General features: G+C 29.9%; 1 protein-coding gene across 1 annotated transcript in view; it reads left to right on the forward strand.

Annotated features, from left to right (window-relative positions):
* The window catches only part of LOC122402631, a 72,100-nt gene that overhangs the window by 41,062 nt on the left and 16,894 nt on the right, over nt 1–14,144 (forward strand). The window contains exon 3 of the mRNA XM_043405582.1: nt 6,570–7,217. Within this exon, the coding sequence (XP_043261517.1) occupies nt 6,938–7,217 (280 nt within the window). The 5' untranslated portion in view covers nt 6,570–6,937. The remainder of the gene's footprint in view (nt 1–6,569; nt 7,218–14,144) is intronic.

The raw sequence follows: 14,144 nt of genomic DNA on the forward strand, positions 1-14,144 counted from the left end.
TAAAGATTATTTAGGATGAAATATAAAAAATTGATAAAGATTATTTAGGATGAAATATAAAAAATTGATAAAGATTATTTAGGATGAAATATAAAAAATTGTTAAAGATTATTTAGGATGAAATATAAAAAAATTGATAAAGATTATTTAGGATGAAATATATAAAATTGATAAAGATTATTTAGGATGAAATATAAAAAATTGTTAAAGATTATTTAGGATGAAATATAAAAAATTGATAAAGATTATTTAGGATGAAATATATAAAATTGATAAAGATTATTTAGGATGAAATATAAAAAATTGATAAAGATTATTTAGGATGAAATGTAAATTGATAAAGATTATTTAGGATGAAATATAAAAAATTGATAAAGATTATTTAGGATGAAATGTAAATTGATAAAGATTATTTAGGATGAAATGTAAATTGATAAAGATTATTTAGGATGAAATATAAAAAATTGATAAAGATTATTTAAGATGAAATGTAAATTGATAAAGATTATTTAGGATGAAATATAAAAAATTGATAAAGATTATTTAGGATGAAATATAAAAAATTGATAAAGATTATTTAGGATGAAATATAAAAAATTGATAAAGATTATTTAGGATGAAATGTAAATTGATAAAGATTATTTAGGATGAAATGTAAATTGATAAAGATTATTTAGGATGAAATATAAAAAATTGATAAAGATTATTTAAGATGAAATGTAAATTGATAAAGATTATTTAGGATGAAATATAAAAAATTGATAAAGATTATTTAGGATGAAATATAAAAAATTGATAAAGATTATTTAGGATGAAATATAAAAAATTGTTAAAGATTATTTAGGATGAAATATAAAAAATTGATAAAGATTATTTAGGATGAAATATATAAAATTGATAAAGATTATTTAGGATGAAATATAAAAAATTGATAAAGATTATTTAGGATGAAATATAAAAAATTGATAAAGATTATTTAGGATGAAATGTAAATTGATAAAGATTATTTAGGATGAAATATAAAAAATTGATAAGATTATTTAGGATGAAATATAAAAAATTGATAAAGATTATTTAGGATGAAATATAAAAAATTGTTAAAGATTATTTAGGATGAAATATAAAAAATTGATAAAGATTATTTAGGATGAAATATATAAAATTGATAAAGATTATTTAGGATGAAATATAAAAAATTGATAAAGATTATTTAGGATGAAATGTAAATTGATAAAGATTATTTAGGATGAAATATATAAAATTGATAAAGATTATTTAGGATGAAATATAAAAAATTGTTAAAGATTATTTAGGATGAAATATAAAAAATTGATAAAGATTATTTAGGATGAAATATATAAAATTGATAAAGATTATTTAGGATGAAATATAAAAAATTGTTAAAGATTATTTAGGATGAAATGTAAATTGATAAAGATTATTTAGGATGAAATATAAAAAATTGATAAAGATTATTTAGGATGAAATGTAATATTACAGCACAGTTGTATAACAGAACAAAATTATTAATTTTTTTCAATTGTCTAGTTTGAAAAATTGTTTAAAAATGTATTTTGATGCAGAAACAACTCTGAAACTGTTTAACAGTGGAATTAGATAGAAAATTATTTTGTGGAATATATAGTATGCCTGTTCAATTGATAAAACTGATAAACATTTATCACAATAACTGCTTACGAAATTAAAAAGCGAAATATTATCGTAAATTACTTAAAGAAGTAATTGCCTTAGTAATTTTAGAAATAATCTAATTTCTTTATCCAATCTTTATCTAATTTGAGAAATAAAGGTAAATATATTTTAGTATAGAAATTTGTAGTATTTAAAACTTTATTGTAAACATTATCATAAATTACTTAAAGAAGTAATTAACTTAGTAATTTTAGAAATAATCTAATTTCTTTATCTAATCTTTATCTAATTTGAGAACTAAAGGTAAATATATTTAAATATAGAAATTTTTAGTATTTAAAAATTTAGTGTTAAGTGAATTAGGTAATTGACATAAAATTACACGGATTTAGGAATTTATTAATTCTATCAATGTAACGAAAAATGTAAATAAGTTACTGCTATTATAATTTTAGTCCTCAACTATAGCAACGTAATAATTCAGTATTTCAACGATTTAACAGCTTTATCATAGCTTTGATCCATCTTTTAGAATGTTTTTTAACATTTTTAATCCACAAACACACTGCAATTACATGAATACAATATAAATTAAATAAAAATAAATCACGACTATATTTATTGTAAAATAGAAAGAATAAGACGTGAAAATTATATTCGTCGCTGTTTGCAAATATTGTTTAAAAAAATGGGAAACAATGTTCTTATGATTTATGTTTATTTGCAGAAACAATAGCGTTATTTATTGTGTACGGCGCGAATTTTCGTTGCGTGTTTCTTCGCATTTTATTGTGATTCTTCTCCAGACTACGCGGAGATTCTTTTCCGGTTAGAAATTTACCGTACACGCCAGTTTCGTCTACCGTGAAATATTTAACGCAGAGCGACGCCGTTAAAATCTACGATGTTTTCTACGTTTTCACAAATCAGCTAAATAGCATCATTACAGAAGAATATAAGAAGAAAATATAATCGTTCGAAACCAATATTTTTCAAAATAGTACGAAACAATTATAATTTTCGTTCTTAATTGTCGATAAATAACAGTAGAAAAGAACAAGCAAAAATGTACTTTTTAATATAATTTCTTTTCATAAAAGTAACCAATATTTTTCAAAATAGTACGAAATAATTGTAATTTTCGCTCTTAATTATCGATAAATAACAGCAGAGAAGAATAGGCAAAAATGTACTTTTTTATAATTTCTTTTTATAAAAATAACCAATATTTTTCAAAATAGTACGAAACAATTATAATTTTCGCTCTTAATTGTCGATAAATAACAGTAGAAAAGAACAAGCAAAAATGTACTTTTTAATATAATTTCTTTTTATAAAAGTAACCAATATTTTTCAAAATAGTACGAAATAATTGTAATTTTCGCTCTTAATTGTCGATAAATAACAGTAGAAAAGAACAAGCAAAAATGTACTTTTTAATATAATTTCTTTTTATAAAAATAACCAATATTTTTCAAAATAGTACCAAATAATTGTAATTTTCGCTCTTAATTGTCGATAAATAGCGATAGAAAAGAATAGGCAAAAATGTACTTTTTAATATAATTTCTTTTTATAAAAATTCACGCGATATTTAAACGTTAATTTAATTCGAAAATTGAACTCGAAGTTAATAAAAAATATTTTGGATGAATGTCAGTAGAGGAATACATAATTCTTAAAAATGTTATTTTAATATTTTAAATTCAATATAATGAATTCAACAAGAAAAATATTTTATAGTTTAACAAACTTCTGATATTGAATGCAGCGACTTAAAAAGTGTATATCCGTTAACCCAGCTCGTTAAAATTAATTTAACATTCGATGAAATTATTCATGAATGTGATAATGGATCAATTAATACCAGAATAAATAGACACAATTATTTATCTATTGCGTTACTGAATTGTTTAAAGAAATCGTTTATAATAGAATCATTTCAATGGTATTTACATTAGGTTACTTTCAGAAACACAAACGCAGAGATTAGATTAGCTTACTATATAACGCAAACACGGATAACTGAATAAAAAATATGCGCAGCGAAGTCTGAAAAAGATTGGAAATTCTCGTAGAAAATACATCACCAAAACAGGATATTAATAGCACAGTTTATTAATTGTATATTAGTGCGCATAGTAATTTTATCAGAGGCACGCAACTTCTCTGAAAAATTTTACAAAATTTCTCTTGGAACCATTTATATGAATTTTTTATTTTCCCCGATCTCTACAATTAAAAAACTATCTAACCATAAATCGTACTTGATAATCGCGAAATAATATGTCGGAATTTTCCTAGTCACGCGTTATGCAAAATGTACAATTTTTCAATTTTAAAAAATATTTCTTTTATCGAGCAAACACGTGTCATTTGATACGCTGCGTGGAATTAAATGAAAGTACAGTTTGATCGTTGAAAATATTCGTAGATTCATGGAACAAGGACGAGTTCGTGTTACTTCAAGGTCGCTGCACATCGTGTACCACAGAATTTTTCCGGAATGGCCGCTTTAACTGTACTTGATTTACAGACATCGAGTACTGTGTCTTATTTTCCTCGACTAGCAGACGTAACAGGGTTAATTTACGATGCGTTTCGAGATGTGTCAAGTTCGAAGACACAAAATTACGAGTCGATTCTAACGTTATTCGAAATTAACTCGAAAGTCTCGAATGGTCTCGAAATATTACGAATTCTTCGAAGCCTCGATAATTGCACATTTTAAAATCTCTTGCAGAAGTAAATATAAATTAACCATTTGTATTTATCTCAGATATGGGTGCTCTACCGGTCTTGGAATTAATTTTCATTTAATGGACGCTAATAAATACAATTAATCACCTTCTTTGTAGATTTTTCATATATTTAATACAATAATATTACATTTCATTTCGTATTGAAAATTAGGTCTCATACTTTTCTAATGTTCGATGACTTATTATCTCGTTTTATTAACATCTCTTTAAAAAAATATTTGTAAAAGTTTATTGAATCCTTTTTGAACGATAAAAATATGTATCTAATTCCGTTTGTGAAAAATTTAATTCAATTTACTGCAATTGTGTTTCGAAAAATTTATTTTTACTTAGTAAAAGAATGTAGTTAGTAGAACTGTTGGAATTTCAATCGCGATCGCTTTGCTTTGGGCCTCAGATGGCGCTGTCTATGCTCCCATAATTAATATAAAGTTTTGAATAGTGCAATTATATCTCATTATGCCTTTTAAATTGAACAAACAATTTAGTTTCTGTTTAAATCTTTAAGTATCTTTTCCTCAACCCAACAAAAACATTAAAATTACATATACTCTGTTAAATTTCCTGGCGCAAGATGGTGTAAAATAGTTATTTTGATACTAAAAAGAACTATGTCACCTACCAAATTTAAATAAGAACTAGCCACCAGTTATGAAATAATTATATGAACTATCAAACATAAGGTTGAAGGATGATTGAATCAGATATTTAAATAATAACAAAAGTCTGTTTTTGTTCTGTAAATTGAACGAACAATTCAGTTCGTGTTTAAATCTTTAAGTTTCTTTTCCTCAACCCAACAAAAACATTAAAATTACATATATCCTATTAAATTTCCTGGCGCAAGATGGTGTAAAATAGTTATTTTGATACTAAAAAGAACTATGTCACCTACCAAATTTAAATAAGAACTAGCCACCAGTTATGAAATAATTATATGAACTATCAAACATAAGGTTGAAGGATGATTGAATCAGATATTTAAATAATAACAAAAGTCTGTTTCTGTTCTGTAAATTGAACAAAGAATTCAGTTCGTGTTTAAATCTTTAAGTTTCTTTTCCTCAACCCAACAAAAACATTAAAATTACATATATTCTGTTAAATTTCCTGGCGCAAGATGGTGTAAAATAGTTATTTTGATACTAAAAAGAACTATGTCACCTACCAAATTTAAATAAGAACTAGCCACCAGTTATGAAATAATTATATAAACTATCAAAAATAAAGTTGAAGGATGATTGAATCAGATATTTAAATAATAACAAAAGTCTGTTTTTGTTCTGTAAATTGAACGAACAATTCAGTTCGTGTTTAAATCTTTAAGTTTCTTTTCCTCAACCCAACAAAAACATTAAAATTACATATATCCTATTAAATTTCCTGGCGCAAGATGGTGTAAAATAGTTATTTTGATACTAAAAAGAACTATGTCACCTACCAAATTTAAATAAGAACTAGCCACCAGTTATGAAATAATTATATGAACTATCAAACATAAGGTTGAAGGATGATTGAATCAGATATTTAAATAATAACAAAAGTCTGTTTCTGTTCTGTAAATTGAACGAACAATTCAGTTCGTGTTTAAATCTTTAAGTTTCTTTTCCTCAACCCAACAAAAACATTAAAATTACATATATTCTGTTAAATTTCCTAGTGCAAGATGGTGTAAAATAGTTATTTTAATACCAAAAAGTGTGGGAGGAATTAGGTTGACTAATGAATTAGCCCCTTTCTTATTTAACAATATAACGTATATATTTTAATACAATTCTCACCACGTGCGCATCACGCTCTCTTCCATACAAGGGACTTCACGCGCCGTCCCTCTCGCGCACCAGCGCTGCCAACACCCATTCTCAGGCATACCACACTCACTCACCAGGCATACCACTCAATAAAAATAACCCCACGAAAAGAACTATGTCAACTACCAAATTTAAATAAGAACTAACCACCAGTTATAAAATAATTATATAAACTAAACATAAAATTCAAGGATAATTGAACCAGATATGTAAATAATAACAAAAGTCTGTTTCTGTTTCTTTTTGTCTTAATTCGTTGTTAAAAATGCAAATGTCCTCCTTGAGAAGAATTTAACCACTTTTGAGCGATCATCGATGTAATTGTCGATTACTTTATTTACAGATCGGTGGGATTCAACAGACTGTGTCAACCGGAACAGCGAGTTCTCAGCGTCTATTGACCTTTACCGAACCACAGTCACGAGAAGTCTGATCAAACAAGTTGAAAAACGTCGAATCTTCACGAAAATGCCACTCCTGGAGAATCATCCTTAAACTTTAACAAACGCGACATTTACAGGGAAATAGATAGCGATAAATATCGATGAACTCTGCTCGACACGTTTCACTAGACTTTTGGAGATATCCTTGAAAATAGAAGCAACGAGAGATTCATGGGAGACAAAAATAAATGATAAAACGTTCCTGGAACGTTCGAAGAGGAGAAAAGTGATGGTAACGGATTGAAAGGTTTCTGGGGACAAACGAAACATGGAGAACCCGAGCATAGCACTCGACTCGACAGTCAGGAGTCAGGATTCGAGCAACTCGAAGGGCTCGAAGGACTCGAGTGCCTCGGATTCGAAGCCTGACAGTTGCTTGGAATCGAAACACTCGAAGGATATTCTGATTTCTGAGAAACAGCAACGACACCAGCAACACCAACCACACACGCAACAGCATCCAGACGAACGACAGAAACTCAAGAGTTCCGAATCCAAGGATGATTCCAATCTGTTCATGTTCACCTCCTGCGGACAATTGCTCCTCGGTGAGTTTCACCTTTTTTTTTTCGAGATACTCGCGGATTTGAATTCTTCTATGTCTTCCAGTACGAATTAACGAATATCTCCGTGCACGAAGTTGAATTTGATGATCGTCATATGTAATGGAATAGGCAATCTGTTAGTTGGCGATCAGAAACCTGTTTTATCGGAGGTAATTGAATTAGTAACTCGGTAGTCTCTCTATAAACGTGTTTACCGAGCGATATAGGCCCAAAGCAGTGAAGTAAATCTTGATTAATTAACTATTACGATCAATAATAGCGTCACTAGGTATCAACGATAGTTTTCTGTTAATAGGTGCATACTTTTTCCCTTCGTTTAATTGTTATTATACACTGTGGAGCATAACTATAGCACAACTATAAATTTCAAGAGTTTTGTAGTTGTAACTAATGATTTCTAAATGTTAATAATACCACGTGAAAACGACTAGAAAAAAATTATAATTAATGGAAAAAATACAAAAATAACATTTATTTAACACGAAGTATGATAATAAATGAAATATTGCAATGGTGCATAACTATAGCACCAATGTATTTGGAACGTAATAATAAGGTTAAATGGCTATAAAGTGTTAAATTTCTAATTCAGTTTATTAAAGCGAGCAGTTTCGATAATGAGTAGGACCTCCTTTTTTATGTATTAATTCGAAAATACGATTGTTCGTACTTGTAATGAGTTTTTTCAAAGTTTCTTCGCTAATTTGATCCCACGCTTCAATAACTGCTGTTTTTAGCTCCGAAGTGTTCGAAAATTGTCGATTATTTCCATAAATATGCCGTACCATGATACCCCATAGGTTTTCATTTGGATTTTGGTCTGGGGAGCATGCAGGCCATTTCGATACATTGACATCAAACGTTTCAAACTGTGGTTTTGTCGGATATTATGGATTGGAGCATTATCTTGTCGATAAGTCCATGAAATGTGATTGTTTGCATGAATAAAAGGCAATAAATGATTTTCGAGTATTCCAATATACTCCGCACTATTAATTCGTGTAGTTGGAAAAGCTAATCTGAGCTTGCCACAGGAGCAGAATGCACCCCACACGATAAGTGTCCCACCACCGAAATTACGTTTCGAAAAGTATTTTGTTCTTTACGAAGGTCCCTCCAATATGAATTAAATCCATCTGGACCGTCCAAATTGAATTTTTCTTCGTCAGAGAAAATAACCTAAGTTAAACAAGGAATATTGAATATGAAGCTAAAATCTCGATTTATGAATATCTAAACTTAACTTACATTATTCCAATTTCTGCTCATGTTTTCTCGCGCGTATTCAAGCCTGGCTATTTTCTGACGTTTCAGAAGTGTAGGTGCAGACATCATTTTTTGTCTTATAATGTTTGAATTATATTTAAGGACACGTTGGACAGTCCAACGAGAAACGCCGAGATCACATTCCTTCGCAATTTGTTTACAGCTTTTTAACGTATTGCTCGCAACTTTAGCAATTTGCCTTTCAGTACGAGGGGATAACTTCTTCTTAGGTCCCGCTTTCTTATTTTCCCCATACTTAGTAGGATCGCGTAAAAAATTCAGTACAACTTTATGAGATCTCCCGAGTTTACGTGCGATTTCACGTATCCCCATTTTTTGCTCTCTGTACGCTGAAATTGCACCTTGCTCTTGTTCATTGAGGTAGCTGCCACGTGGCATTGTATCAATTAACTAAGAATTCCCGAGTTTACTAAAAAAATTCCAACAGAAACCCTTGAAGTGCGTTAAAACTGAACCGGTTCTATTGTTTTTCACCGATCGTCAAACGTTTATCGATTAAATCTTGACATATAAGTAGACAACTTCAATGAATTTCACCTAAATTCCATTATTTACAATGCTTTTTCATACCATATAATTGGTTGTTTCAAATTATTTTCTTACAGGTCGAAAATGTTAAAAATATTAGTGGTGCTATAGTTATGCTCCGCAGTGTATTTACCAAACAAAGTTGACCTTCAAATCTCCAAAACGTCTCCACCTATGAAAAAAATTAATGCACTGGATAGTGAGAGGGGTACAGTGAAAACTCGATAAATGTCCTCGAGAGCTGTTCTCTAAATGATATATTTCTATCCCCACAACTAGGGGGATCCCCCTCGAACCAGCGAGCTTTCTTTAAGAATTTTCATCGACTACTCTATACTGTGGAGCATAACTATAGCACCACTATAATTTTCAAGAGTTTTGTAGTTGTAACTAATGATTTCTAAATGTTAATAATACCACGTGAAAACGACTAGAAAAAAATTATAATTAATGGAAAAAATACAAAAATAACATTTATTTAACACGAAGTATGATAATAAATGAAATATTGCAATGGTGCATAACTATAGCACCAATGTATTTGGAACGTAATAATAAGGTTAAATGGCTATAAAGTGTTAAATTTCTAATTCAGTTTATTAAAGCGAGCAGTTTCGATAATGAGTAGGACCTCCTTTTTTATGTATTAATTCGAAAATACGATTGTTCGTACTTGTAATGAGTTTTTTCAAAGTTTCTTCGCTAATTTGATCCCACGCTTCAATAACTGCTGTTTTTAGCTCCGAAGTGTTCGAAAATTGTCGATTATTTCCATAAATATGCCGTACCATGATACCCCATAGGTTTTCATTTGGATTTTGGTCTGGGGAGCATGCAGGCCATTTCGATACATTGACATCAAACGTTTCAAACTGTGGTTTGTCGGATATTATGGATTGGAGCATTATCTTGTCGATAAGACCATGAAATGTGATTGTTTGCATGAATAAAAGGCAATAAATGATTTTCGAGTATTCCAATATACTCCGCGCTATTAATTCGTGTAGTTGGAAAAGCTAATCTGAGCTTGCCACAGGAGCAGAATGCACCCCACACGATAAGTGTCCCTCCGCTGAAATTACGTTTCGAAAAGTATTTTGTTCTTTACGAAGGTCCCTCCAATAAGAATTAAATCCATCTGGACCGTCCAAATTGAATTTTTCTTCGTCAGAGAAAATAACCTAAGTTAAACAAGGAATATTGAATATGAAGCTAAAATCTCGATTTATGTATATCTAAACTTAACTTACATTATTCCAATTTCTGCTCATGTTTTCTCGCGCGTATTCAAGCCTGGCTATTTTCTGACGTTTCAGAAGTGTAGGTGCAGACATCATTTTTTGTCTTATAATGTTTGAATTATGTTTAAGGACACGTTGGACAGTCCAACGAGAAACGCCGAGATCACATTCCTTCGCAATTTGTTTACAGCTTTTTAACGTATTGCTCGCAACTTTAGCAATTTGCCTTTCAGTACGAGGGGATGACTTCTTCTTAGGTCCCCCTTTCTTATTTTCCCCATACTTAGTAGGATCGCGTGAAAAATTCAGTACAACTTTATGAGATCTCCCGAGTTTACGTGCGATTTCACGTATCCCCATTTTTTGCTCTCTGTACGCTGAAATTGCACCTTGCTCTTGTTCGTTAAGGTAGCTGCCACGTGGCATTGTATCAATTAACTAAGAATTCCCGGGTTTACTAAAAAAATTCCAACAGAAACCCTTGAAGTGCGTTAAAAATGAACCGGTTCTATTGTTTTGCACCGATCGTCAAACGTTTATCGATTAAATCTTGACATATAAGTAGACAACTTCAATGAATTTCACCTAAAATCCATTATTTACAATGCTTTTTCGTACCATATAATTGGTTGTTTCAAATTATTTTCTTACAGGTCGGAAATGTTAAAAATATTAGTGGTGCTATAGTTATGCTCCGCAGTGTATTTACCAAACAAAGTTGACCTTCAAATCTCCAAAACGTCTCCACCTATGAAAAAAATTAATGCACTGGATAGTGAGAGGGGTACAGTGAAAACTCGATAAATGTCCTCGAGAGCTGTTCTCTAAATGATACATTTCTATCCCCACAACTAGGGGGATCCCCCTCGAACCAGCGAGCTTTCTTTAAGAATTTTCATCGACTACTCTATACTGTGGAGCATAACTATAGCACCACTATAATTTTCAAGAGTTTTGTAGTTGTAACTAATGATTTCTAAATGTTAATAATACCACGTGAAAACGACTAGAAAAAAATTATAATTAATGGAAAAAATACAAAAATAACATTTATTTAACACGAAGTATGATAATAAATGAAATATTGCAATGGTGCATAACTATAGCACCAATGTATTTGGAACGTAATAATAAGGTTAAATGGCTATAAAGTGTTAAATTTCTAATTCAGTTTATTAAAGCGAGCAGTTTCGATAATGAGTAGGACCTCCTTTTTTATGTATTAATTCGAAAATACGATTGTTCGTACTTGTAATGAGTTTTTTCAAAGTTTCTTCGCTAATTTGATTCCACGCTTCAATAACTGCTGTTTTTAGCTCCGAAATGTTCGAAAATTGTCGATTATTTCCATAAATATGCCGTACCATGATACCCCATAGGTTTTCATTTGGATTTTGGTCTGGGGAGCATGCAGGCCATTTCGATACATTGACATCAAACGTTTCAAACTGTGGTTTGTCGGATATTATGGATTGGAGCATTATCTTGTCGATAAGTCCATGAAATGTGATTATTTGCATGAATAAAAGGCAATAAATGATTTTCGAGTATTCTAATATACTCCGCACTATTAATTCGTGTAGTTGGAAAAGCTAATCTGAGCTTGCCACTGGAGCAGAATGCACCCCACACGATAAGTGTCCCTCCGCTGAAATTACGTTTCGAAAAGTATTTTTGTTTTTTACGAAGGTCCCTCCAATATGAATTAAATCCATCTGGACCGTCCAAATTGAATTTTTCTTCGTCAGAGAAAATAACCTAAGTTAAACAAGGAATATTGAATATGAAGCTAAAATCTCGATTTATGAATATCTAAACTTAACTTACATTATTCCAATTTCTGCTCATGTTTTCTCGCGCGTATTCAAGCCTGGCTATTTTCTGACGTTTCAGAAGTGTAGGTGCAGACATCATTTTTTGTCTTATAATGTTTGAATTATGTTTAAGGACACGTTGGACAGTCCAACGAGAAACGCCGAGATCACATTCCTTCGCAATTTGTTTACAGCTTTTTAACGTATTGCTCGCAACTTTAGCAATTTGCCTTTCAGTACGAGGGGATAACTTCTTCTTAGGTCCCGCTTTCTTATTTTCCCCATACTTAGTAGGATCGCGTGAAAAATTCAGTACAACTTTATGAGATCGCCCGGGTTTACGTGCGATTTCACGTATCCCCATTTTTTGCTCTCTGTACGCTGAAATTGCACCTTGCTCTTGTTCATTGAGGTAGCTGCCACGTGGCATTGTATCAATTAACTAAGAATTCCCGAGTTTACTAAAAAAAATTCCAACAGAAACCCTTGAAGTGCGTTAAAACTGAACCGGTTCTATTGTTTTGCACCGATCGTGAAACGTTTATCGATTAAATCTTGACATATAAGTAGACAACTTCAATGAATTTCACCTAAAATCCATTATTTACAATGCTTTTTCGTACCATATAATTGGTTGTTTCAAATTATTTTCTTACAGGTCGGAAATGTTAAAAATATTAGTGGTGCTATAGTTATGCTCCGCAGTGTATTACGATTCATTCGAAATATCTCGATTCGTTCGGGTTTCTGTAAATTCAGAAAAAAAACGGATTTCCATTGTGCGCGTGCTGAGCAAACTTTTCTCTAAACTGCATAGAAATCAGTGTAAAAGTGAAAACATTTCACTTAGAAAGTCATACTTGTGTAACTCTTTTCACAGGTTTGCAAACCGTAGGAAATCGCCACGCTGCGATTCATCGTGATTCGATATTCTAGCGGGGGGTATTGCAAATTTTCTTATTATAATATTCACGTGGCACTGCTGTTCGTATAGTCTCAAACTTGTCTCGTTCTAAAATTATGGCCATTGCAACTTTTACTCGAATTCAAGTCAATAACATTATGAAAATGGTAAAAAAAAATATTTTCAAATTATTTTATTTATGAATAAGAGTCGATAAAAGAGAAGTATGAAAGTTTAAAGGCTTGTAATACTCACTAAAAGTATGGCAGAATAAAAAATGTTTGATTTAGTTAGATCCTATAATCAATACTTTCGATGTAAAATTAACTTTTATTATTTTGTTATTTGGATTGTCTGACCTTAATTCATTAGTTTTCTTTTTTTGTAAGATCACTTTAAAAAAATGGTATAATTAATTGTATAAATATAAATATATATTATATCAATTAAAAATTCATTATATTCACCTGTTTATCAAAAACATGTTTGTTTGCTCATGATTTAAAGTCTACTCTGATCAATGAATAAAATTTTAAATAACTGCAATAATTTTACTGTACAATAGTAGCATAATCATTAGTGAAACAATTAATAAAATAGAAACTGTCCTTACTAAAAAATTAAAAATTAAAATTTAAGTAAAAATGCCTAAATTAATTATATATAATGGTATAAATATAAATATATATTACATCAATTAAAAAAACATTATATTCACCTCTTTATCAAAAACATGTTTGTTTGCTCATGATTTAAAGTCTATTCAGATCAATGAATAAAATTTTAAATAACTGCAATAATTTTACTGTACAATAGTAGCATAATCATTAGTGAAACAATTAATAAAATAGAAACTGTCCTTACCAAAAAATTAAAAATTAAATTTCAAGTAAAAATGTTCAAATTTAATTAAGCCTACCCTGTAGAATTTTATATAGTATATGATTGACATTATTTACGAATATAAATAATATAATTGTTCAAACATTTGAACAGAATTTTCTCAAGTTTGATCAAATATTCAATCTATTTGGATAATAAAATACTTAGCTTGGTTTGAAAAAAATGAGTTTTATCTTTAAATTTCAAGTACATATATTGTTTTGTGATTTGAAAAAGTAGAGTCATAAAAAAT

The sequence above is a fragment of the Colletes gigas genome, unplaced genomic scaffold (genome assembly GCF_013123115.1).
Source record: "Colletes gigas isolate AHSC1104 unplaced genomic scaffold, ASM1312311v1 Colletes_gigas_Sc00038, whole genome shotgun sequence".
Lineage (NCBI taxonomy): Eukaryota > Metazoa > Arthropoda > Insecta > Hymenoptera > Colletidae > Colletes > Colletes gigas.